General features: G+C 42.7%; 1 protein-coding gene across 1 annotated transcript in view; it reads left to right on the forward strand.

The window, feature by feature from the left end:
- Positions 1-4,993: 4,993 nt before the first annotated feature.
- COL1A2 (collagen type I alpha 2 chain) overlaps positions 4,994-27,195 on the forward strand; it is a 41,726-nt gene continuing 19,524 nt past the window's right edge. The window contains exons 1-26 of the mRNA XM_074574695.1: positions 4,994-5,191; positions 7,434-7,444; positions 8,064-8,081; positions 8,766-8,801; positions 10,465-10,548; positions 11,908-11,964; positions 14,239-14,283; positions 14,384-14,437; positions 14,748-14,801; positions 15,180-15,233; positions 15,739-15,792; positions 16,082-16,135; positions 17,764-17,808; positions 18,055-18,108; positions 18,220-18,264; positions 20,775-20,828; positions 22,325-22,423; positions 22,505-22,549; positions 22,656-22,754; positions 23,181-23,234; positions 23,337-23,444; positions 24,315-24,368; positions 24,477-24,575; positions 25,438-25,491; positions 25,868-25,966; positions 26,724-26,777. Of these exons, the coding sequence (XP_074430796.1) occupies positions 5,122-5,191; positions 7,434-7,444; positions 8,064-8,081; positions 8,766-8,801; positions 10,465-10,548; positions 11,908-11,964; positions 14,239-14,283; positions 14,384-14,437; positions 14,748-14,801; positions 15,180-15,233; positions 15,739-15,792; positions 16,082-16,135; positions 17,764-17,808; positions 18,055-18,108; positions 18,220-18,264; positions 20,775-20,828; positions 22,325-22,423; positions 22,505-22,549; positions 22,656-22,754; positions 23,181-23,234; positions 23,337-23,444; positions 24,315-24,368; positions 24,477-24,575; positions 25,438-25,491; positions 25,868-25,966; positions 26,724-26,777 (1,554 nt within the window). The 5' untranslated portion in view covers positions 4,994-5,121. The remainder of the gene's footprint in view (positions 5,192-7,433; positions 7,445-8,063; positions 8,082-8,765; positions 8,802-10,464; positions 10,549-11,907; positions 11,965-14,238; positions 14,284-14,383; positions 14,438-14,747; positions 14,802-15,179; positions 15,234-15,738; positions 15,793-16,081; positions 16,136-17,763; positions 17,809-18,054; positions 18,109-18,219; positions 18,265-20,774; positions 20,829-22,324; positions 22,424-22,504; positions 22,550-22,655; positions 22,755-23,180; positions 23,235-23,336; positions 23,445-24,314; positions 24,369-24,476; positions 24,576-25,437; positions 25,492-25,867; positions 25,967-26,723; positions 26,778-27,195) is intronic.

The raw sequence follows: 27,195 nt of genomic DNA on the forward strand, positions 1-27,195 counted from the left end.
CTAAAGGAAGCAGCTGCCATAGCTGTTCACATAGAACCTGTTTGTTTCTCATTAAATGACAATTTGCTGGACTACTTCTTAAAAACCACTTCAAATGATTCTGAAAGAACTGTCTTAAAACATCAAAAAAGTATTAGAAGTCAATGGCTATGAGCTGTTTGCACAAAGAACAATGTTCCTGCTTCCATACCATTTACTGGCACTCTACAGACTCCCCCTCAGTGGTGATCCATGGACCAGCCAAGTCATGATTCTCTTCGTGTACCTGTGCCATGCTCTCAGGTCTCTGTATACCTTTAGTCCTACACGAGAACAGTGTCCTGGCCACAGGAGCTGAGCATACCTGGCCCTTCAACGCAGGGTGCAGGGGACTGGTGGAAGTTCCTTGCACTGTCTCGTCTCTCCTCAGGATTTTCCTGTAAGAGTATAGCATAACTTTTTTGTTAGTTTTTTTTAACTAAGCAGTCGGGAAGAAAACAGCAAACATGAAACAATGAATTGCAGTGGGGGGGATATGCCATACTGTTTCTGTATTTTCTCCAGACAAAGTACTAGTCTCCTTGTTATTCAGAGCAAGATACCAACTACAACCAAGCTAAGATGTGAAGTGCAGAATCATAAACAGTTGTATTAAAGCTGGCTCTAATCAAGCTGATATGTCTACACTGCAGACACCAAGTAAAATCTACCCAGGGTTCAGCTTAGTGCTGCACTAAATGGTATAGATCCTCATATATCTATGTATCCTACCAAAGACTAAAGCCAGATCGTGTCACTTAACCAGCCCCACTACTCAAAGGAGTCCCACTGGGAAACTACTTCCCTTATGCAGCTTCGTTGCTCATCCTTTAGTGCTATATGGTTGGGCACACATTGATTATCCAAACAAATGCGTGAAGCTTTGTGTTGGAATAGATGTAAAGAGTTCAATAACTAGTTGCACCAGCCACAAGTACCGTGACTCTCCCATTCACATCAGCCTGAGGAGAACTAGGATCTGGGAGCACACCAAACCCGGTTATCCACCGTAGGATATGAGGTTTGGGGACAGCCTTAAAAGATTCAGATCTTTCTCCAAACTCTGGCATTGGTCTGTGTTTTTTTGTAATATGATACTGGCCAGATAGTATTCAATTGTTTGGCTGGATAATGACCCAATGGCTGATAAGTTTTGAAGGAGCAGGCAGAGCAAATGCTTCCCAATGTATGTATTAAAAACAGTTATAGTTTTCAGAATTTTACGTCTGCATTCTAATTAATTTTTCAGAACAACGAGAAATAAATTTGTTTTGGCATCACCTGGAAACTCATCTGTTTCAAAGCTTGCCCTAACAGAAAATTTTCCAGAGGTTATTTTTTGTTATCATCAGTTTCAGTTTAAATTGTGCCATAGGCATTACTGGCTTCAGTGTGAAATAGTTCCTTTAAATAGACGTGATCCAAAGGGAAAACAAGTTCTTAGATGTTTCCTTGTTAAAGCTAGCTGATCAAATCACTTCTGGTATGCTAATGGCTCCAAAATCTGTCATTTTACCTCTGTTAATTTAGGACTCCCTGTACTAGTAAAGATACTTGCATACTAGCAACAATTTGCAATAATTGTATTTAAAGGAAAAAATATTTTCCAGGCTTACACTATAGAACCAAATTCACTGAGCACTCCCTTTTTTTGGAAATCCTTTTATTTTTCCCCCAAGTTTCTAAGATTACTTTTGCATGCGTAGATAGCGTAGATGAGCAACGTAGCCTGCCTTCACAACAGAGGCTGTGACAGGATCTGTATGATCAAGATACCTTGCAGGAAGTTCAACTTAATAGGCCTTTGTCATTTACCCTAAAATCACTTGGTGTTGCTTGAATTAGTGCTAATGCTAGAGGGAAAAGAGATTCCTTTTTTTCTTCCCTCATCTTTCCTCGAAATATGAAGACTAGGGATGAGTGTTAGCATAAAAAATGGCCACGGGCTCCATAGGTTCCAGAGGTCAGGTATACATCTGAGACTGTTATGTCAAAGCCGCTGATCCTAGAGAACTTCACTGACAGGTTTTCCAGCATGGTGGTTTGTTGAAAAGAGATCTGTAGACATGGGAGAAGAGCCATACCAATGAATCATTATTCTATATCTCTTTCTCTTTTTTTATACCCACACGCATCAATCCTGAAATGGCTCTTGCATACCAAGAATGTATCTCTCTTGAAGCCTGGGAGCTGTAGTTCCATATCATCTCAGCAGCTTTTGTGGGTTGCTGAGCTTCTGGCTATGTGTCTCCCTCAGCCATTTGCTTTATGGTAGACGTGGTAGTTGAAAATCCACGTCTTTGAGGGAGGGGTTTCCTCCTTTGGGGTGTGGGCTCGTCTTTCCTGTGTGAAACTTCATGGGCAGGATGGAGGGGAATGGTGGTTTAGTTTGCTTTGGTCAGGATACGTGTGTCAGCATTCTGGCACCATCAGAGTACCCCATTAGCAGAAAACAGCTATCATTTCTTGGAAACGTGCATAAAAGTAGGCAGGCAGTGGTTGTTTGACATGATATATATGCAATTGGAACAGATTTTGTCTCAAAAGAGTCTAATTACTATTATAATCAGTCAATAAATGTTCTGCTAATGCAGCAGAGTCAAAATTCATTTGACAAAATGAAGAAAAGCTCTGGCTAGATACTCAAAAGACTTCAAGTGACAAGTTCAAATATATATATAGATATATATATATTCACTGGAAGTGGGGGTGTCAGGAAATACTCGGACTTGAGCCTCAGTGCTTTGGGTCTAATTTCAATTATTATTTCAACTTGTTTGAAGCCTACTGAGCTATTTTAGGTTTATGTCAGTATAAACTTTAATGTGGTTAACTTTGCCACCTAGATTAATTTTAAATCCTACTTGATTTAAATTCATGTCATTCGCATGAAAGATAACCTGAAAGAATACTTATGTACTGTTTATGCCATATACTTTTATGACAGTGTATCTATCTGTCATCATCTGTTGGGCTCCTATTTTGTGGTCAGATGTATTTTGTTGGACCACCTTTTATTAATGCTGGGGTTTTCTTTAATCCGAACTGCAGGTTTAATCCCACGTGCTGTTTAATTCCGTGCGTTGCCATGCACCTTATCCGTTCCATCGTCACTCCTGATGGCGAGGGAAGGTCCCCTGCGTGGAGGCGGCTGCAGGCAGGCTGTTCGGCCTGGCTACGGCTGCCTCTCCCCGACACGCGCGGAAGCGTGGCACAGGGCTGCTGTTTTCGCCGGTGCCCGGTGCTGGCCGTGCCCCTGACACGCAACTTCTGCCCCACCTCAGATGGACACCCGTGTCCCATCTTTCCCATGCTTCCCGTCCGTGTCCCCCCGGGAAGCAGCTTATAAATAAGGTGCTTCACCCACCCCCTGCGTCCCCCCAAAGCCAGGCTGCGGGACGGACCACCCGCTTCGCCCAGGGCTGGGCTCCGCTGCCGGGAGCCCTCCCGCTTCCCCCGCCGCTGGTGTATCCCGGCTCGCCGGCTTGGCGACCAGGCGCTGGGGGAGGCAAGGGGAGCCAGCACCTTCCGCCCCGGAGCAGGGGGCCCGCTCTGAGGCGGGGCTCCCCTTTGCCTTCACCGTTACCTCTGCCCGGGACTCCCTTCGGCGAGCAGCGGGGGCCCGGGAGGGGGCCGGCCCCAGGGCCGGGAGGCGGGCGTTGGCCGCCGCCGCCGCTTGGCCCGGCCGGCGGGACCACGTCAGCTCCCCTCAGCCTCAGAGGCCGGCGGGGGCCGCGATGGCCGACCCCAAGTGACTGCAGCCACACACCGCCCCCCCCCCCCCCCCCGACCCCAGGCCCCGGGGCAGAGGCGCCCGCGGAGGGATGGCGGGACCCCGCTGCCCCCCGTGAGGGGCGGCCAGTCCCAACCGGCCTCTCTCACCCCGCCTCGGCCTCCCCGAGCTCCGTGGGGCGGTCGGCGCCCCCCCGCCTCCCTCCCCCGAGAAGGGCGAAGCCGGCCGGCGGGCAGACGTGGCAAGCAAGCCCGCCAGCTTTCCCCTCAGCTGGGGTGGCCGGCGGGAAGGGGAGCTGCCGGGAGCGCCCACCCTCCTCCAGCTGCCCTGGGGCTCCGTTTAACGGGGCGGGAGGCGGGGAGCGCTGGTGACGGGCGGCCGCCGGGACACCCCGCGGTGCCCCCTCACACAGGCACACTGCCCGGGCGGCCGGGAAGCCGGGAGAAGAAAGTCGCGGCTCTGTGCCCGCGCCCCGGCCGGAGACACAGACCTCCATGGGGCCAGCAAACCGCCGGGACGCGAAGCGGCTGGGCCAGCGGGGCTAATGGGGCTGCCCCCTGCTCGCCGCGGGGGAGTGCGGGGGGAGAGGGTGTGGGGTGCCAGGCTGCCCGCACCCCCGGGCGCCGCGGGACCTCTGGTGAGGGGGAGCGTCGCCTCTGTCCCTCGGTGGCGGTGGGGCGGCGGGGAGGGCTCGGGCAGAGGGTGCTGCCGGCTGCCCCGTCGCCGCTTCCCCGCGGCGGTGCGAGCGGGGCGCGAGGCTCCGCAGGCCCTGGACAGCTCCTGCTTTGAAAGCCCTCCTGGCCGCTGCCCGCCGGCCGCCCGGCGCAGCCCGGGAAAGCGGGGCGAGGGGCGGGGGACGTCTGGAAAGGAAAAAAAAAAAAAAAAAAAGGGAAAAAAAGAAAAAAAAAAATCAGACGACGAGTCAGATTTTCCTTCCGAAAGCCTCAAAGTGTCCACGTCCTCAAAGCATGGAACCAATTTAACGTCGCCGCCTCCCTCCCTCCATCCCTCCCTCCCTCTATCCATCCTCCCCCCCCCCCACCTCGCCGACCCCGCCGCCGCGTGCCAAGTTTGCCGCGGCGGGCCGGAGACACGGGGCACGTGACGGCCTGGGAGCCGCGCGGGGCCCCGCCGCCGCCGCGCGCCCATTGGCTGCCCCGCCGGCGGCGGCTCGCGGCCCCCGGGACCCTCCTGCGGTATAAATACGGCGGACGGGGGCCGGATTAATTTAGCGTCCCCGGGCAGCAGGGTCTGTGCTAGGTTTGGAGTGACTCCTCGGGACTGTATGCCTGCGCCCCGTAGGTAATAAGGTAGCCACCGGACCGGGGGGACGCTGCGCCACAAGGAGTCTGCATGTCTGGCAACTAGACATGCTCAGCTTTGTGGATACGCGGATTGTGTTGCTGCTCGCAGTAACTTCATACCTAGCGACAGGCCAACGTAAGTGCTTTCAGCTCGTTCGCGGCGCCGGGCGGTGGCAGAGGCAGGGGGGTGGCTGCCCCGGTTCCCCCCCCCCCCCCACCCGCGGGTGGCAGCCTGCGGGGAAGCTGCGCCTTCCCACGCCCGTGGAGACCCATCTCGTAAAACTGCCACCTCCGTCCCGGACCAGGATCTAGCTTTTTTTTTTTTTTTTTTTAATTTTTCCTTACGCAGAGAAAGGATGGCAAAAGGCCAAGGAGATCCCCCCTTAAAAAAAAAAAAAAAACAAAAAAAAACCAAAGAAAAAGAAAAGAGAAAGACGGGCTCGTACCCAAAGGAGAATGCAAAGCCCTAACTCAAGCGCAAGATGCTTGAAGGCGAGCGGAGGGATGCGGGATGCGCTCCGTGAGGCTCCAGGCGCGCTTTCCGCCCGGGGCGGGACCGGGGGGAGCGGCGGAGCGGCGGCTCGCCCCTTCCCTCGACGGGCGGGCGGCGGGCAGCTCAGTGCGGCAGCGGCGGTGCCCCCCCACCCCGTTCCTCCGCCGCCGCGGTGCCCCCTGGAGGCGGAGCGGCGTCACTGGGCGCCCTGCGACCCATCCTGGGGGCGAAACGGTGTTCGCCGCTCCCCGCGCACCGAGACCGCCCTCCTGGAGGGGGATCTCCGAAGAGGCAAAGGCCGAAAGAGGCAGGGGGAGGGCGGCGGGGGAGGAATATCACTGAGCTCCAGTGCGAAAAGAGAACAGGGCTCCCCGAGGGTGCGGTGCGGCTCTCGCCGGGAAGAGGATTTAGTCTCTCCCCCCGTCGCTGAGGGAGAAGCGCAGCTCCCCCCTCACACACACACGCTGCGGGTGGGAGAGAAACGCGCCCCACGCACTTGCGTGGCGGGGGGGAAGCGGAGCCTGTCCCCTGCCTCCCTGCTGGGCACCATCCCGTGAGGCCCCCCTCAGCCCCTCGCCGCCGCTCCTCTGCGGGACGCGGCGTTTGGCCGCCTGTCCTCGGCGGAGGAGGGCGGGCGCTGCCGGCTCCGGGCGCTCGGAGCCCCCCCGGGGAAGTGCCCGCCGCGCCCCTGCGGGCAGCGAGGCGGAGGGCGGCGGGGCGGCCGCGGCCTGGAGGAGGCCCGAGGGCCCGCGGCGGGGTCGTTCGGTCGGGGCGGCCCGGCTGAGGCCTGTCCCGCCGCACCACGGCAGCCTCACCCGGGGACATCCCTCACCCCGCCGGTGACAGGCAGCGATGGCAAAGGCTGAGGAGACGGAGGGGTTGGTGTGGGGACCCCGCTGTACCCACCGCCCTGCCATTCCCGAGATTAGGCAGTGTAGTCGCCAGTGTCACCATCACCCGGGGACAGTACTTTAATTTTACATTGCATTAGTATAGGCAATGGGTGTTCTGCCATGGTATTTCCATGCTTTGTAGTGCTTCGGACTGCAGTATTGTTACCTTTTTGCCGGGCTGTATGCATCACCTGAATTTAGCGTGATCGCTAAATGTCGCCAAAGTGTCACTTTGTGGAAAACCACCCCACAAGCTGTTAGTTAGTAATAATGTCAAATGGCTGGTGGTAAAGTGTGGTCAAAGACGTTTTTACTGTGGTAAGTTTCAGCCAAAATAGATCTGTAATTGCTTGAAATTCAGAAAACGGATTTTTGAAAGTTAGCATCTCCAACCAATTAACAAGAGCATACTTAGTAGTAAATAACATACGGAAAGCAGGTATTTACTATTTGGTGTTTAATAGCTTCAAACTGTTCTCTTTTGCACATGGTGACATTTTACAGGAAATTGTGGGAATAGGTATGTTTGGTTAGGACTGGTCCCCATAAAAAGTGAGATGGGGCCGTTTATATTAAAATTTAAGATTACTGCTACAACTTAGTATCTTCACTTGCATCAGCCTGTCTGGGTTTATTCATCTGTTGCGTGCACATATATGTCAAAATACGTATGTGCATTTCTTCCATGGAGATACGTTTAAGCATAGTTAGAGCAGGCTTATAGAAGATACCTGCTGTTTTACCATATTACTTGTTTTAATTTCTTTAGCAAGTCTGTTTTGAATTTGAATTACATAGTAATCTACCTGTGAGTCTTTACAGTTTAAGATAATCACCTTAGAAGTAAGAAATTACATTAAGAAAATGTTCCTTGCATTGAGAAAATTAGCAAAATTGCATTTTGATTTAAAAGTATTGAAATGTAAAACTTGTAAAATAACTGATTCCACACTCTAATTATCTCCTTTTTTTTCTTTCCCTTCTTTTTCCAGATGTAAGTGAGGTCAGTATAACTAATTTTTTATCTAATATGTAACACTCAAGTTCAATTAATGGGCTAGACTTCCTTTTTCATGGCAGTATTACTTACTAATGGTAATTCCCAAGATGGCCATGGAAAGATACCAATTAAATCCTGAAGGGACTGCCTGGAAATGTACCCACCCCAATTTCTCAAGTGGGACGTCCCTTTTAAGAGACTGCCTTCATAGGTGTAAAGACCATGAGGAGAAAGTAACGGAGCAGTGGTGTTTGGACATTATACCTGTCAGTCTGGGTTGGAGCTGACTGCGCTTTATAGCCAGTCTTCCAGTCTAAATTTCATTGCACCGAAGGATTATGAAGGAACGCAGGTGTGACTTTTTGTATGCCAGTTTTGTAGCCTGTAGTAGGTATAAAATTGTCAGTCTTCAACAGAATAATCTAATATAGTTACATGTATCTTTGCTATATAATGAACTCCTAGCCTTCATAGTAATTTAAAATCATAGGGCATATTTAATTATACTGCACTGAGAAAAATTATAGATATGTAAGATGAGTCTAAGTTTGTCCACTATTTTAGTTTAAAACATTGGGAGAAATTGTATCTTTTTCTTAATTATCGTCTTAATTTTTTCCAGGCACCTGCAGGGCGGAAGGTAAGCATTTTTATTTTTCTTATGTGGAAGTAGAGATGATGTCAGATATTCTTAGGCAAATTAGTATTTTGTTGAATATTGGATGAAAGGAAAACTGACTACATTAATTATTTCCAGTGTTCCCTAGAATAGCAGTAGCAATGAGATGAGTAGGAAGTAAAAAGGAGGGAGCAATGGGTGCAACATCTTAACAGCAGGCTGAATTAAAATACTGGATTTAAGCTGCTTTACCCAAGAGCAGAAGTAAGCCTACCAAGAACTAAAGTGCATCAAAGTAGCATTCTCGTTCAACTGGAGTTCCTTTGGAAAGATTTACATGAATTGAACAGTACAGCAATATCCATACAGGTCTAAAAGGCTAAATGGATTCTGTTTTATTTCTAAAAGTCACTACTGTTAAATCAGATCCAGTTATTTATTAGAGACTAAAACCAACTTTGCAAGTACTTCTGTGGACTGTGCAGTGGTACTTCTAACTGACGTAGTAATGACAGTGACTAATCTATTTCCAGTAGCTTATTGTGGAAAAAGAATATGCTGTCTCTGGAAAGTAGCTATCGGACCTGTATGTGCAGCCTTCTTTCCCTTTTTCATGTACACTAATTACATGTAATGTGTCTGTTTCCCTGTATTGTCCTGGAAAATTTCCACGGTAACTCATTAAGTTTTATTTTCTTCCAACAGGGCCCTAGAGGAGACAAAGGGCCACAGGGAGAAAGGGTAAGGGATTAGATTGACGTTCTTTTGTTTGTGATCTTTGAACAACAGTTGTTGGGAGACCAGCGGGAAAAAAATAAGTTTAGGCACTGATGTGAGATTAAATGAATGTATTTGTAGAAGCTTGCATGTACAATTTCATTAAAAAGAAACCAAGTTATCTATGTACCACATTCTGCCCCGGCAATACCTCACCAACCTAATTATGGTCATTGTGCCTGAGCAGATGTGGTTGAGTTCAGACAGCAGCCTAGCCCTCCAAGTGATGGTTTGAAAAACTTTTTTTCTAACTGCCCAGAGTGGAATTAGTGCATGAAAATGCAGAAGGGAAAGTTGACGTGTAAAGATGTAGTCTTTGAACAATATGGTATATGGATAAGCTCTCTACATCAAACCCAAATAGACAAAGCTAGCTTTGAGGATTGTTCATTATCTGTGCCTCCGAAGACGGCTTGAAGAAGCGCTCTTCTTGGCAGCTAGGCATTTGTCATCTACCTGCTATAAGTCAAGGTGGATATTTTACTGTTAAAGGCTACTGGAGAAGTAGCCATAAATAAGGAAAGTTGAATAATTTAATTATAATATTCATATTGCTGATACCTGCTTTTCTGATTTGCTTCTGCATTGTTGCTGCTTTTTGTAAAGTGGAATTTTGAAATTCTTACATTCTTATCTGGGCAGTGTGTAGTTATTGTGTGTGGTTTTTGTATCTCCTGAAAATGTAGATGCCATAGTACTGATAAGATAGCTCTTGAAGATTTTAGATCTTAATATGCTGACAAACATAATGGAAGCTATTAGGAAGAGTATATATGTATGGTCAACTGTGTATTTACTTTAGGCTACCACTGACTAAATTTGTTTTATGAACTGAGATACGTGCTTTGTCCTGAAGGCAGTAAGCCTAATCCTGCTCCTTTAGAAATCCGTAAGACTTTTATTATGGATTTAATCTAGCACTGAACTGAGTCCAAAATACAGACCAAGTGAAATACCACACCTCAGTTGCCACGCTGGCAAAACTTGACCAGCTTTATGCATTGAGGATGAAAGAATATAAGGGCAAATGTTGCTGGGCTAAACACATGTAATTTCAAGCTGTTGTAAAAAGTTATGACAGTGGTAGCAGAGTGACAGTATCAAAAATCTGTAGAAAAGCACTGTTTTATTATCACTGAATTTGCAAACATATCACCAAGTACTCTAGACATTAAAAACTGGGCTTTGACTTACTCTGGATCTATGTTAGTTTGTACCAGTAGAGCTGATGTTTGCCAATCCTCAGTTGGTCAGATTTTAGGCTCTCCCTAACAGAGCCTGACAGGCTGTGTGGGACCACATGGGTCACTTGAGGTCCACGGGTCCAGAATTTGGGCGCTTAAAATGAAAGTTCCCTATTTGGAGACTATACTTTGGTAGCAGAGATGCAGTATTGCCCTTATAAGTCTCCTCAAACGTGAGACTACAGTAAATACCTGATACAAGGTGTCGCAAGGCAAGGTAAATTCATGCTATGCATATTTTCTAGTTAGCTGTTTATTGGAACAGCACATATAGTACTGCTGTAAGGTGTGCTGCAGGTGCCTGGTTGTTAGTGAATTTATCACTTCAGAGATTTCTTTAGCCACTTCTAATGTTCACTTTATAATCCTCTTTTTGACTCTAGGGTCCACCAGGTCCACCAGGCAGAGATGGTGAAAATGGTCTACCAGGTCCTCCAGGCCCCCCTGGTCCTCCAGGTCTTGGCGGAGTAAGGCATCCAAACTTTCTATTACTGAAACTGATAGTCTGTGCTTTGTGGCTAAGACTAAATGCATATCTACTGGAAAACACTGATGTTGCATTGGAGAGTAGAGGAAAAATTCTCTTGCAATCATCAAGAAATTGATGGTCCCGGTTCTAATGAAACTCTCCTTGAGATGTATATTTTCCTTGGCAAACTTGGATTCCATATTCAACAAGGACTTATGCGCAGGAGAAGATCAGCCCTGTTAATTAGCATTAAATTTATACAGCCATAACATGTTTGGATTAGGAATCAACTAAATTAAACTTATGCGGTTAAGCAGATGGGGAAAAGAAATGGCACTTTGCGGTTGGGTTCCAGAGGCAACCACTGTATTAGAATAAGGTGAAGAAGACTGCCCTTCAGCTGGAAGTCCGTACTTAAAAGTCCTTTAGAATATCTTCCTTCGTAATTTTCATTTCTATCTGTATCCATGCTGCAGAACTAAGTGTAGTGTCGCATACACACTTTCTGCAGAAGTGTCCATCATGCATTCTCTGCAGAACGCCGGCGTTAACTCTTTGCTTGACATCAGCTTGCACAGGGAGCATGAAGACACAGTCAATGTCATATTGATCAAGTTTAGTAAATCCTCCTGCATGGAAGAATGCTCTTTTGCCTTCAATATAAAGAGCAATAATTTACTTTCCTATTAGCAAACCCCAAACTGTTTTCATTAATTTCTATTATTTCTATTATGCTTAATAAAACAAGCAAGAAAAGGATTTTCAGTTGTATTGTGTAGAACTCCTTTCCATTTTAGTGAAGAAGGAAAATGTACTATAAAAAACTAGATGTATATTTGCCTACAAAACTTATATAGATAAAAGACCACAAATCTAGTGCATTGTTTCTGAGTCTGCATGCTCCTCAGATCTTTCTGAAGCTGAAGGGCCCCTTGATCTGATAGTCAGGGCTGGTACGTGAATTTTACTTACGCAATGCAGTGAAAAAACAGGCATAAGTCCCCTCATTGGAAGTTAGGCAGAACGATTTGAGGGTTTCAAGAAAGTTTTCAATTTTGAATGAACACTGAGTTTACATTCTTAATTTTCAGTTCACATTATTGCAATGCCTCTCTATCCCTGTTGCCTAGATATTTGAGGCCACTGTGTGAAAAGGCCTTCCTAGTAAAATCAAGTCTTTCTGGAAACAAGTGAATAGTAATGTATTTATAATAGGACCATGTTTACTGAGTTTTAGATATGCTGCTTTAACATACCGTATAGCAAGTCACATTAATTTGATGTATAATGATAATTATCAATACTTCTTAAAGTAAAATTTTTAGTATTTTAATTTCAAACTTTTTGTCACCTACAGAACTTCGCTGCTCAGTATGATCCATCTAAAGCAGCTGATTTTGGCCCAGGACCTATGGTAGGTATATGATTTAGCACTTGATAACTTGTGTAGATAACGTTAGTATTGTCCTTTGAGTCTAATCCATCTGTATTAATTCAAAGCATAGTTTTAAAATTACTGTATTGATCATATATTGATTCAGACTGTAAATTGATGCTTTGTTGTAGGACAGTGGGAGGTGTTTGAAATACAGTCTTAGGACTTGAAATACGGTCTTGGGACTGTATATTTAACTTGAATATAGCACTACTCGGTCTTGTGCTTTAATTCTGTCTGTTGACCACACTTCTATGAATCAGTGAATCTCATAGTCTGCTGTCAGATAATACATGTACTTTGACATAGCATTACTTTACCCATATTGAGACAGAAAGTGTTTTAGGAATGAGATCGATTTTGAAGCTGCTATCTAAAGCAGGTCTAGAAAGTAACTCAGTATCTCAGCTCCAATTGGTGACCGTTTTTCTCCCATGGCTATACAACCCTTTTCATGTCCCTGGGTTGCACAGGTTTTGTAGGAAATTGGCCACCACATTTGGTTCTCAACTGTTGAATGTTAGTATTTGGTACTACAAGGCTATTCTGTGGAGGAATCTTTATTGGTTACTCTATACTGTGTCCAAATGGACATTTAATGAGTCTACTGCCTGTTGACGTGAATTTGTAATCCTTCCTGGTGTTAGCAGAAATGTTCAGTGCACATAGATAGCAGAATATGGGTTAAATTTGCAACACACACTGACATCAGAGGCAATGCATCTGATGGTGAGCAGCAGGATGAAGGCTGTCCAGGATTATTCTGGGTCAAGTGCCTGTTTCTGTTCCTGAAAATAGTGTAACATTAAATGAACTTTTGAAAGTAATTTGGCATCCATTTAGATACTAAATATAGGAAAACAGGAGCATCTTTAACCAAGTTCTGCCCTCAGTGTCAGACAATAAATCAGAAAATGTAGATGAGGATCTGTTTGGGGGGGTCACAATTTCTGATTTCCAGTTTTTGAGTCAGTTAGGGTTTGTCTGACAGCAACAGCAGTAGAATCTACCTACTGTGAGGAATTTTTAATTTTTATAAAGAAAATGTGAGAGACTGGGAAGATAGAAAAGGAGGGAAAAACAATTATGGAATATAATTTGTGAAGAGATTCACAGAGCTTATGCAGCATATATGATTCCAACTGTCCATAAACAGTTATTTTTCCCAGAATTACTGTATATTGTTATAGCCACAAGATTTCTTTAGCTTCCATAATTCAATGCCTGTATTTAATATGCATTTATTCCCCTCAATAAAAAGTATTCAGTCTTATGGGAAAGCTACACAAGCCACTGAAAAGTTCATCATGATTTTAATCTTGTAATGAGAAAATCTAAAAAAGCTGCCAAGAAGTTTTAAAACCAATTAAAAACATAATAATTTCTATTCCAAGATCTCAAAAAACTTCCATTTGGACAATAGAAGCCTAAATTAAATTTTAATTCAAAGTTGTTTGCTTGCTTAGTAAAGCTTAAGACAACTGCTAAGAAGGTGCAGTAATCTATGGAAATTTCCTTTTTGAAAGTTATTTTTGACTGTTTTTTTCAAGTTGTATGTAAGTTCTAAATTCAGTCAAGGAGAATACGTTAGTGACTTATTCTGGAGGTGGTATGACCAGAATCAAAACCAGAAAGCAATGAAAAATTTAAATTGAACTTGATCATTATTTGAAATAGATGTATACACAATATGTATGAGTGGTTTGATTTCTTCCCAAAATTATGTGTGAACCTCCCAGTTGATGGTAATACTGCCATTTATATACCTTAATTTTCCCTTTTACCTCTCTACCATTTTAATGATCTTTTTCTCCAATATCGCTTCTTGAAAATCATGATAAAATTAACAGGCCCAAAAGTGCAACCTTTCTTAACATGTTGTGATGATCCTGTTTTTAAACTCTGGAAGTTGATGCACGGGAAGGGAGAGGGTACGTAGAAGAATGAACTGGTGAACTGGTTAACAAGCCAGAATAGATTAAGAAGCTTAGTCGCAAGGTTCCCAGCCATAATGGTACATTTCTAATCACCTCACTGGATTCTGCGCTGGTTTGTTGCCATTAGAAGATCTGTTTGCACTTGGGCTGCCTGCGCAAATTCATGCAGATCTCTTAACTTCCTCTAACTTGATTTGGACATTGCACACTGAAAACTAATGCTTACCAATATTTTAGGAATACCAGGAACTGGTGTTACAGATGAGTTTAGTTAAAGGTGATTTTTTAAAAAGATTTTGTAATTTTTCTCCCCTAGGGTTTAATGGGACCTAGAGGCCCACCCGGAGCATCTGGACCCCCTGTAAGTACGGTCTCATCTCTCCTACTGACTAACATTAACATACCTGTAAAATCACAAAATAGCTTGTTCAAACACTAACAAAACTTCCCTCCTCTTCTAGGGTCCTCCTGGTTTTCAAGGTGTTCCTGGTGAGCCTGGTGAACCTGGTCAAACAGTAAGTACAGGTTTCACATACAGACCCTGTTAACATTAGAAATAGAAGACCGAAGTAGGCTTATAAAGCTTAGGCCCGTTTCTCCTATCCATATGCACGTGCTTGAGTGTTGGAATTGGATATTCCTGCTTGGTCCTGTTGCACAAACAGAGCTGAACACTCAGATTGGAATCATGAAGCGTAAGGTCAAGTAGGATGGAAGGACCTTGCTTCAGTTCAGGCTCCAGCTATGCCCCAACTCAAGTCAGAAACCAGTGAAGACTTATGTGAAGAATGATGCTTTAAGTAATCCTGGATCTATTTTTAACAGGGTCCCCAGGGTCCTCGTGGTCCCCCTGGTCCTCCAGGAAAGGCTGGTGAAGACGTAAGTGGTTATTAAATGTTTCTCATCTCTTCTGGGTCTTACATTAGGTTATCATTAAACTAAGCATTCTATTTGCTATAATTTTTACATTGTTCTATGATATTGGATAGAATAAATAAACCCTGAAATAATTATTTTATAGTACAGGAGATGCTGTATGTTGGAAATGTACAGAAAAAACTATAAGTTCAAAACCTCTCCAAATACATAATTTAGCTTCCTGAATACAGGAAGAGAGAAACTTGAAAGCTAACAAGCTCTCTGTATTTATTGGCAAATTTTCTCTTTTTCAATGTCTTTTCTCTTTTTTTGGTATTTTATGTTGTTGTTTTATAAAATGAGTTTTCCTTCTTAGTGCATTTTTACTGCATTTTTTAGGGTCACCCTGGCAAACCTGGAAGACCTGGTGAGAGAGGTGTTGCTGGCCCTCAGGTATGTAGCAATCTACTGTATACAATACAAAACAGTTCTTATCAATGAAACCTGATGAAGTTTCTGAATTGCACCACACTAACAGTCTAGTAATATTCCTTTTATGCATTAATCCAATTTCAGTTCTTGGGGTTTTTTTTCTATTGGGGTTTTTTGTGTTCTCTCCCTCCAGTAAAGCTAGTGTAATTAGTAACAGAAGTGACATAGTGAGAAGTTACACAAGAGCAGGTGAGCAGGCACCTGGGCATATAAAGCTAAAACAGTTGTGCTATCACATGTTAATGCATGAAATTTCTGAGATTCAGAACTGTAAAATCAGGTTGATTACCCTTAGTCTTGGAACAAGTCTGGTCCTGGGAGGTTACGGAATGGACTGTGTTCCTCACTTCGATGATCATGACCCAGATTTACTCATTAATTTTATTGAAAGACTTAGGCATTTTCTTTCTCTTTAACTGCAGTATATAATATGAGAGACAATCATTCATGCGCTATGTGTTTTTAGGGTGCTCGTGGTTTCCCTGGAACTCCTGGTCTGCCTGGCTTTAAGGGAATTAGGGTGAGTCTATACATACTGTTTCCCTGAATAATTAAGACTGACAACAGTTCGGCATACTGAAAATCCCTGGAAATGCCCTCAAAGTTAATAATATATATTCTAAGTGCATGAACCTCTTTGAAGTTTTTAATATCTCCCGATATGAAAGAGTGATTTCTTAAAAAAAAAAATCATAAGATTATGTTAAGAAATAATTTTCTAAAGAAGGATTTCCTTACAAGACTAAGAGTTTGTGTATAGCCATTAGTGAGAAAATACATACTTAATACTATTTTTCTACTCAATATAGGGACACAATGGTCTGGACGGTCAAAAGGGACAACCTGGTACTCCTGGCACCAAGGTAAAGATGAAATCTGAAAATGTAGGATGAATTTGTAGCTCTTTCTAGCAAAAGATATATGAAATCCCCTGCAATTAATCTTCCATGTTGTCATCAGACATTTCACAGCTGCAATAATCTAGTAGTCAGTGGATCCATGTAGGACAAATACATGCACCTTACCATGAGAAATTATTCCTGGGGGCCTTACTCTGGAGCCCTCAGTCAAGTTAGTGCTTTCATTGAGTAAGAGCTGCAGAATTTGGCTCCTAGTGATTGGTTATCCAGCAGCACGTAAGACTGATTTTTGCTATGTCTGCTTTTCTGTGGATGGTACTTGGAGTTTTGGTGGGTTTTTTAAAACACACTAAAATGAAAAGATCTCATTTTTCCACTAAATTCATGCTCTAGTGTAAAGCTTTCTTCTAAAACTTTGGATAGGTGCAGTGCTCTTCTGAGTTAAGGCTATTTGATCTTCACAGTCTTGTTGCTTTTTACCTTCCTCAGATTAGTGCCCATTTGAACAGTATCCTTAAAAAAATGTTTTGAAACATGGTCTAGAAACATATTTAGCAACCTCTCCCTCTCTTAGTTTCTTCTCTCATTCCACCTCATTACCAAATAGCAGTGTCCTTAAAAAACACTACTGCAGTGTTGAGTTGTAGAAAGATTTAATGTTGCTGGCTTATTACAGGAGGTGTTCACTTGAGCTTTTAATATAACAATGAAAAGCTGAAATGCTAATTCTCCCTATTGCTTGTTTCTAAGAGCTTAGCACAACTTGCTTGTAGAGTTATTAATTGTAACATAGCATTCCCCAATATCACTGCAAGCTGTTAATCACCAGAAAAAGTTTGGTAATAAGAGAGCAAACAGTCTGTCCAGTCTTCGGAGATGAAAAGCAGATGAAGCAATTAAGTAAAGGAGAGAACAGCTATTAGTAAGAGTGCTAATCTGACTGGAAAACACAAGCATAATAAATCAAGGTCACTTATGGTATAATTGTGCTGAAGGCAGTGATGAAGGCAAAAACTTGCGCTGTTTGCAGCATTCAGATATATTCAGGATACCAGTGCTCTAGGACAAATCTTGTTACCACGGACCAGCCTAGACCAACTGCAGGCTCACTGAGAACACTTAATACTAAAGGGAGAGGAGTCATGTTTTGATGGCTGTCAGTTTTATTGGTCTGAAGTTAAAAATACCTGAGGCAGATCCTTATTTCCAGCCATTTGACAGGAACTTTGTCACCTTAACCTAAGCATTCTGCTTCTGCTCTAGCGAAAAACCAACTGCTGATCGATCTGAATTGGTAGTTGACTATCCAGGCCCTATCTCTTAGGTGTGTGCTACAGAGTAAATATCAGAATAAAGAAAAAGGGGTAAAGCAAGCTGAGACAGGTAAGTGATTCAACTTGCTGTGGCCCTCCTCTTCCAAGGGGATTCCAGTTGGCCACGTTCAGTAGATGCAGGGACAGTCACCCTCAGGATCTGATGTGCTGTTATTGTATACTGTGGTGTATGTGCTATAGAAGACAGTGCTACAGGACAGTAGGATCTAGCAGTTGAATATCTCTGTAGATGGTGGTGTGCTGTCTGTCCAAAGCAGCCTTTAAGTAATTCAAGCCTGCAAACTTTCTTTTTCATAGGGAGAACCTGGTGCCCCTGGCGAAAATGGTACCCCAGGACAACCTGTAAGTATCTACTCCATGCTGTGTAAAATGATAATCTGATAGATATGGTTCAGCCAGCATTTTGGTCAATTTTTGTCATCAGTGACACTCCAGCTAGCTAGATACTCTAATGTAATGGTATGTGAATATTTATAACAGAATTGCCTGGCTGCAACACACTTCATATAGAGACTTAGCAGAAGAAAAAAAATCTGTATCTTTGTTCAGTGAATAGGTATAAATGAGTTAATTTAATTTTTCTTTCAGGGTGCTCGTGGTCTCCCTGGTGAGAGAGGAAGAGTAGGTGCCCCTGGACCAGCTGTAAGTGGCTTCCTGTCTGCTTGTTTGTCATCATGACCAGTCACTTACTGTGGCTTTCTCTAATCTTTGAGTCTCTTTTCAAACCCTGTTTATCACGTTCTCTCCTCACAGGGTGCTCGTGGAAGTGATGGCAGCACTGGACCCACCGGACCTGCTGTAAGTTCCGGTCTTGATCTTTGACAATCTGGTTCCATTAGGCCTTGTGTCCCTCTTTCTCTTCATAGAGGATTTCTTGGGCTTTTAAGAAGTTGCGGTGTGGACATTTTTAATACAGTTCTTTGCTTATCAGACCATCACAAAAAGACTTAATAAACCATAAGCCCTTTGCAGACAATATCCTGAGAGCCTGAGGATTTATATTAAACACATCTGTATCAAAGGAACCAAATATTCTCTCACTTGCACTGGTGAGTTCATAGGAAAACACCTGATGAACAGAATCCTCATTTCCAACAGTCTAACAGAACGGTTCTCATCCTGAAAATAAAAAGGCTTTATACCTTTTAACAGGTATATACCATGCACATGTTGCAGATGACTACATTCGTATCCATCTTGAAACTATTAATATGCACTCCAGGACACCACTTTGCACCTGCAGTCTTGTCCTGTCTGACTGACTGGAGTTAAGGTTTTTCATTCACCACTGATACCTGAGTTATGTGAGCTAGTGTGAAAGGCCAGAAAGATCCAACTGTCCTGATCTGACTGGTAAACAATAACTATTTTAGTAAGTGCTAATTCAGTGCAGATTGTCCCTTTAAAAGGAGTTAGTGTTGTCATAGTGTACCACTGACTTCAGTAAACCTCATTTATTTCAGTGAAATAAATGTGTGTACAAGGGTGTAGTTTCAAAGCTGTAAAAAAAAAAAATCAGGAATAGCTCAGAATAGCTTTTCCTTCCTGCCTTCAAAATTTGGATCAATGATGAAGATGTACTTGGTTCTTTCAGTCTTGCTGAAGTTGGTTTTAATACACGTTGTCACTGCAAATACCTGTCATGCGTTAACAGAGTGGAATGTTAGCAGAGGCATGAATTTCACTTCAGTTCTCCCATATGGAGCATCTGAAAAATATGTGATAGGGCATTTGAATTGCAGGCAAACAGGGACATTACAGCCAAGAGCTGATGCTATACTTTGTAGTAGAACCAAAACATTTTAGCTATCTTGAAGGCAAATGAGTTACCATAGGAAAAATATTGCGGAGCTGCTGACTGCAGAGGTGTTACTCTGAATGGGCAGCAGCAGAGAGTTGCATTGGGTCCCAGCATGTATGCCAGACTAAAGTTATTTTACACATGCTTAGGTTATGATGCTATAAACATTCTATATAGCATTTATTAACACTCTTTTTTTTAAAAACGAAACTAGAAATATTGTTATATTCTCCTGGCCACTGGGAATTTAAAACAAAAGAGTCACTGTAATGGAAATTCAGAAAGTTTATATTTTCATACATATGTTACAGGGCATTTAGTCTTTTTTCCTTTGCTTAAGCAAAACCAGTGAGAATTTCAGGTACCCAGTTTATAACAACCACAGTAGGTTATAGAATGTCAGAGTCCAGTTCCTATTTACTACCCCAGCAGGCCCATTTTATTCCCTTGGATTTGTGAGGCAGTTTTGCAATAAATATTTATAATTGAAAGATGTTAGCTCAAAAAAAAGGTAGATATCAATCCTCAGTAGCTATGAATAGGTTGGGTATTTCATTAATAATTGAAAAAAAGCCTATGTCTTTCTATGCATTAAAGAGTAACAAAGGCTGTGAATCCATCAGCGTATCTTCTTTTGTGGTACCTGGGTATTGTAGGCTAGGAAGCTTGTCCCATCCCACTTACAAATCTTGCAGCAATAGCTAGACACAATAGAATCAGTAGAAAGCCCTTTTCAAGCTGACATGCCATTGCCTTTGCTGGAAAAAAAACCAGTCTAATGAAAGGGCGTGGGGGCTGCGCATGTTCAGTGCCTCAAAACATGTACTGCAGGTATGAATCAAGATTTTTAATCTATTCGTGTGTAAGAATCAACTCCTGCCCTCAGCTGCTATTAAGCCTCATCCAATTTGTAGTACATTCTTACTGACTTCAATACAAGTTGTGTCAGACGCTGTCTTGTAAAGTGGTGCAGAGATCTTACCAACCCTCTTCCCATGTGTGAAGGACAAATGCTGTTTTCTTGTGTGTGACCAGTAGTCCAGAAGGACCACTGGTGTGAAAGTACACAGTTACAGTTAGCCCTGCACAGTAAATGTATTGGAAAGAGCACCTAAGACTCGCAGTTGCAGGATGCAGTGCTCCCTTCATTCATTGCGGAACTGTACAGCAAGACATCTTGCCTTGCAGATAGATGCCTGCCTCTGCCCATCCTCTGTTTATTCTTGCTCAGGTGTTTGGCCTCAAGGCAAGGTTTTACCAGTTGTTGCTTAATTCAGACTTTCTTAGCTGCACTGCAAATGTTTTTCAGCATTGACCTCGCTCTTAACTGCTTGTAGTGAACCAAATCTGTCAGTTTGGAGTTGCAAAAGGCAGCTGATGTTCTGAGGTGTAATGGGCAGTAGTGTCTAAGTAAATGTGCATTTTTTAAATCTGTTTACTTCAGCAAGCAAGATAGTTCTGTCATCATTGAATACTTCTACACAACTGCTTTCCTTTCATTTCCTAGGGCCCTATTGGTGCTGCTGGTCCTCCAGGCTTCCCAGGTGCTCCTGGTGCTAAGGTAAGAGTATCTGCTTCTACTGGTCCATTTGATCATGAAGGTGAAATATAGTAACTGGTATTGCTAGGCAGCAAAAAACCCCCCCTGAAATAGGAATGCTTTCTTATCAAGATTAGGATGAGAATTATTCCCTGTAGTATTTGGAGAAATCATACATGAATCCTTATTTAAAGTACCGCAGTTATTTCCCAGCTGGAGAAGTTAGGTGGGTTCAGGAAGACACATAACCTCTTTCTGTTTTTTTGTACTACTTCCTATGTGGTGCAGTTGTATACACCTTATAAACGTGATGGGAGTTGTGATAAATTACCAAAGTAGCAGTTTACATCACTTTACAGAAGTAGTGGAGGGCCAAGAAGCTGCCTGTGAGTATCAGGCCCCATCCAGCCTAAGTTCTTGAAATGACAATGGAGAAACTTTTCAGGTTTAGGGCAATACCATTTTGCTGTTGCAGACTGTAACTTAGATGATTCAGTTCATTGCTCAGATCTTAGCATTTTTACCTGGGTAAGACTCTCATTATTTTGAATTTTACTTTGTCCAAGGGAGGGCAGAGGATTTTGGGCAAGAGTGTCCCATATAGTGCACTTAAAAATTTCACTCACCATTTGTCAAGAAGCTTAGAGCTGCATACGCTTACATGTAGTGTGATATAGTTTTTCATCTTTAACACAAATACACAAACTCCATGTCACAATGGACAGAACTCTTATCTTAATCTACCTTTAGAAGAAAATAAGGTATTGTTTGCTAGACTTCTTAATATTAACTGCAGGGAAGATGAGGAAAAATTGAGATCACATTAAGGTTATTTTTGTCAAAAGGCAAGACTTTTGGAAGTGATGAAGTCTTGTCTGATGCAGAAGTGAGTGTGGTTACAGCATGCAATTTCAAGAGGAGACTGCCTACATGTCCAGGATGAACTCTGACTACTTAGAGAACTGCTGAAGAGAAGTTGTCGTTATATTCAGTTTTTTGTAGTAGACTTACTGAACACAAGCTTCTGAGAGTGAAACCAAGAACCTTTTTCCTGTCATTTACTCCACTGTGAACACTATCCTACAGCACTCTGATCAGGCATCGTTTTCATTTTGCATCAGTGCAAATGGCATCTTTAGATGTAAGATAATGGTCAATTAGGTCTCATACACCATGAGGCATCTCAGGCCAATGCTGGAGGTACATGTCTGCAGATAAGACTGTAATTGTAATTCTGATCTTCTAGGTCAAACTTCTATGTAACCCTTAGTGATAATGTAGTTTCTTAGATATGCTGAGCATCTGTTGTTCCCACGTTAGTCATCAGCTTTGATGGGGCCTATATAGGCTTCCTAGCTTCAGTGCCTTTAAAATCTCTCAGATCCTTGATTTCCTGGCCTCTGAAGTGGGAAAATATATATTGGATATTTTTCTTCATGTCAGGGTAATATAGGATTGCTCCCTATTGCCCTAACACTGTGTTCGCTGATAGAGGGCTCTATCCTTCTCTCAAACAGGGTGAAATTGGACCTGCTGGTAATGTTGGTCCTACTGGTCCTGCTGGTCCAAGAGGAGAGATTGGACTTCCCGGTTCTAGTGGTCCTGTTGGCCCTCCAGTGAGTAACTTGCCAGACTTTATTGTCAGACAGGTGCACTTGAGACTCTGAAATAACCAGTATTTTTATCTTTCTTAACAGGGCAACCCTGGTGCTAATGGTCTTCCAGGGGCTAAAGGTGCAGCTGTAAGTACAGCCTTACTCACACTTGTCTGCTTTAAAAAAATAATTCAGTTAATGCAAGAGAAAAGGTAATGGTCTCATAATGCCTTTTTTCCTCTCCATTGGACAGGGTCTTCCTGGTGTTGCTGGTGCTCCTGGGCTGCCCGGTCCCCGTGGTATTCCTGGTCCTCCTGGCCCTGCTGGTCCTGGTGGTGCTAGAGGACTTGTTGTAAGTGACCTTGTGTATTGCATGTCTTCATTTGATAATCGGACACAGTGTCCACAGTTGTAAAAGATTTCCTCTGGATATATTTTTGTACTTCATCATAGAGATATTTTTTTCTTGCTTCAGTATAATTAAACATTGTAGTTCATTTCTGTGTCTCACTGCTTGCTCCAGATGCTGAGACTGAAGACGTACACTTTGCTCTCCCTTTGGAGAGTTACTGCCATTTCTAAGTGTCCTTAGTGTGTTTCTTTTTGTGCCTGTTAAGCCAAAAATACAATTAAGTTCACTGACTATTTATCAAAATAGAGGCAGGCATGGCATTGGATGATTAAAGAGCATTTTGATTAATTAAAAAGTTGTCCAGGTAGAAGTGAGATTTTTGGAATGATGTTTAATTTTATGATCTCTTTTTGTTTTGGACTCTAGGGTGAACCAGGTCCTGCTGGTGCCAAGGGAGAAAGCGGTAACAAGGGTGAACCTGTAAGTATGGCAACATGTGAAGGTTGTTTCAATGAATAAAGCCTGATAGTATCTGCAGCACAGCATCTGATTTCTTCTTTTTTTCTTTTTTGCCTGCAATAGGGTGCTGCTGGACCCGCTGGCCCTCCTGGTCCTAGTGGTGAGGAAGGCAAGAGAGGCAGCAACGGTGAACCTGGCTCTGCTGGTCCCCCAGGCCCTGCTGGTCTAAGAGTACGTTTTCTTTTCATGTTCCAGAAGTAGAAGCAAGAAGGAAAGAGGAAATAAAGCTAGACTGATAAAGGCAAATTAAGTAATTATGAGTAATTAAATTTACATTAATGCTGCTAAGCAAAGATCATTTGCCATTCTGAGCCTTTTGATTAGTTGTGACCAAACCTATTTTTGCTTTGTATTAATGCTGCTTACTGTATTATCCCTGAAGTAATCAGAGGTTGTTTTGATTTATCTGTTGTGTAATATTTAGTGAATTATCTTTGATTACTCTTAAAGCTTTGTGATGGCATTTAACTGCCTAAATCAGGTAATTGGCTCACACATAATGTGAGGCAAAAGGTTTCAATTCAGTGTCTTCAAGGATGCCTAGTATCCTTTTCACTGGTTGAGGAAACCACTCGGTGAATTTCAGGAGGCACATGGCTTCACACAGGAGTGGGAACTGGAAAAGAACAGGAAAAATGGCAGTGTTTTCCACCAGTTTTTTTTGGTAGCGATAAGGATTCAGTACTGCACCTTGGGTAGGCTGTACAGAGTCATAGAGAAGCCGTTAACTTCCTGCAGAGAAGCAACAGTGAAACAGTGTGGGCCACGTTGTGGGATCCTAGCTGCTGGCTAGGCACTAATAGATTACAATGAACAGTGAAAATACTCTGATACAAGCAGATTAGAATTTAAAGAAACGTAAAGGAAGTGAGAGATTTCTTTCACAGTCTACTTTTACACTGAGGTGTGTGTGCTTAGAGCTGCACCTACCTCAAATTTAGCAGACCTGCTTGGAAGGCTGAAACTTAGCAAGCACTATATGCTTTACAAGAATATATTTATTTCTTTCCTTTTCTTGATTTGTTTTGTGTTCACTTGCAGGGTGTGCCTGGATCTCGTGGTCTCCCTGGAGCTGATGGCAGAGCTGGTGTCATAGTAAGACTTTTGTCTGCGTCACTGTCTCTAAATGATCTTTTATTTACACATCTTTATGTGTAATGCTTTTTGCTACGTCCACCTAATTTTATGTTTTTATTTTGGTAGGGACCTGCCGGTAACCGTGGTGCTAGTGGTCCTGTTGGTGCTAAGGGTCCTAGTGGTGATAGTGGCCGTCCTGGTGAGCCTGGTCTTATGGGTCCAAGAGTAAGTTTGAACTCTGTGGTGTAAGTTTGAACTATGCAAAAAGAAAATTATGTACAATTTAGGGACAAAATTATTCAGAAATCCAACTGCAAAAATTCAGCCTGTGCTAACCACAATTAGGGCACTTCCACCACTTTGTTGAAAAAGCATCTATGAGGAAATGATTAAGAAGCATCAAAATGTTTATTGAAATTAGTTTCTTTTGTATGTGGTAGCATTTGATTGCCTTGTCATGGAGCAGTGCCCCTCATACTGGATACTGCATTACCTTCTGAGGTTATTTACAGAACGTGATCATTAAGAGCACAGCTAAAGTGTGCGTCCTCTTTAACTAACTAAAAGAAAAGCAAACCGTACTAAAATCGTGTGAGATGGCTGATCTCAATTATTTCAATTTTATTTTGCAAATTATTTCACTGAAAACAGTCATCCACTTTCACTGGTGCTGGCTGCAGTCGGTTTATGTTCATGTCATTGTCTTTTATCCTTTTTATACTACTATTTCTTTTCCTACCCTCCTCCATGAAGTGAGTGTTCAATGCACATATGAACTGTTGGGCATCTGCAAACGTTTAAGCACATTCTCTCCTCAAGTAGAGCCTAAATGAGTTTATGTAAGTGAAACCGGTACTTACCTATACTGATTTTGAACTGGCATGGGAGCGCACACCACCAAATGAAACTTCAGTGTGTTTTAGATGTAAATTTAGTAGGACGTATAGTCCTTTTTCCACAGTATATATTGATAACTTGGTGTCTGTATGTGTGTGCAAACACATAGAGGGGAAAAAAAAAACAACTTCGGTTAACAGTTGGATGCGTTGGTTTCCTTCTGAAAAACATGAAACCTTTCCTTTTTCAGGGTCTCCCGGGTCAGCCTGGAAGCCCAGGCCCTGCTGGCAAGGAAGGTCCTGTTGTAAGTACCTTGCTTTTCATTCTGTTTCCCCATTGCACGTGAAACATGGACAAAACCTGAGATTTTAAAAAGCAGAGATCTCAGCTCTGAGCTCTAACACAACTTCATGTAAAATCAGCAAGATATTTTACTACCATATTATTTGGTGAGAAAATTCCCATTCATTTCTACGGGTCTCAGGTCAGGCCTATGTCTTGGGAGGGGAAGAAGACATACATGGTTGTACAAAAAGGAGAAGAATAGAGGAATACATGAGCATGCAATGTATAAATAGTGTTTAAAAGTTAAATGGCATTTCCTTCCTGTCAGTACACATTTCTCCTAAAACTGAACTCTAATTACCGCAGCCATTTAATAGTATGATTTTTTTTTCTAGGGTTTCCCTGGAGCAGATGGTAGGGTTGGGCCAATTGGTCCAGCTGGTAATAGAGGTGAGCCTGGCAACATTGGATTCCCTGGACCAAAAGGTCCCACTGTAAGTACAGTACAGAAATTTTCTATTACTGTGAAAGTATTTCCAGACTAATCTGTAGGTCCACAACTCTAACAATCAAACACATCTCCCTGTGTCTTCCCATACTCCTTATTGGATGGCATCTGCTTACATTGAAGAGTTCTGTTTTAAATTATTTTCCAGTTATTTATTAAAGAAATTAAAAACAATTTAATTAGTTGAGGAATATTTGGACATTGAGGTGATTAGAAAAATATGTCTATGTTATAATTTCTGCATGCCCATTTTATAATTTCTGTATATACACTTCTGTAAACATTCTGGAAGGGTTGGCCACCAAGCCTAAGTTTCAGTTCCAGAGTATTGTTATTTATGGAGCACAATCCAAAGCTCACTCACTTCAGAAGAAAAGCTACCAGTGATTTCAGTGGGGCTCTTGACATGTGACACAGAGGCCATAGATAACAATAATCATCTCCTGGATTCGTGGTGTTGCTATACATACATATATACATGCAGACATAATATAGTGTATTGCATAGGATGGCATGCAGTGTGTCATGACTTATGATCTCAAAAAATAAAGGAATGGAGTTGTGAAAAGGAAAGATGTTTATTTTTGAGCTATTCTTTCTAAGTGGTTCAACAAGGCAGATGGGAGCTTGTGGGTGTTTTAAATTCAGGTTAAAGAAGGAGAGTATCAGTTGCTGTTTAGTAGTTTAAACTACATGTATTATGAAGTCTTAGTTAACTTTGTATCTTTTTCTTTCAACTTCAGGGTGAACCTGGCAAACCTGGTGAAAAAGGCAATGTTGGTCTTGCTGGCCCACGGGTATGTGGATATGTTTTCTTTATCAATCTCCAGACAGAAAAAAGTAGATTTTCAAAACCTCTGTAATAAGATAGCATTATCTTGTGCGAGCATGAATAGATGATGAAATAGAAAAGCACTTGGGAACGCATTCAGCTAATCTCATGTCAGTGGGGACTATTAGGGACTATTAATTAAAGGATAAATGAAAACTACCCTTCTGGGGTATTAATTGGGTGGTTAATTGTGGAGTATTAGCTTCCTATTAATTGGAAAAAATAGCGTTTCCTGTGCAAATTTTTGAGGACAGTGTATGGTTTCTTATTTATCCTGTAAATTTCCAACTTCTTACCGATAGTTGGAACTTACTACTTCTTCCATGTAAGGGACCAAATAATTGGTTTGTTGTGGGAAAAAAACTATCAGCACGGTTCCTATA

The sequence above is a fragment of the Larus michahellis genome, chromosome 2 (genome assembly GCF_964199755.1).
Source record: "Larus michahellis chromosome 2, bLarMic1.1, whole genome shotgun sequence".
Classification (NCBI taxonomy): domain Eukaryota; kingdom Metazoa; phylum Chordata; class Aves; order Charadriiformes; family Laridae; genus Larus; species Larus michahellis.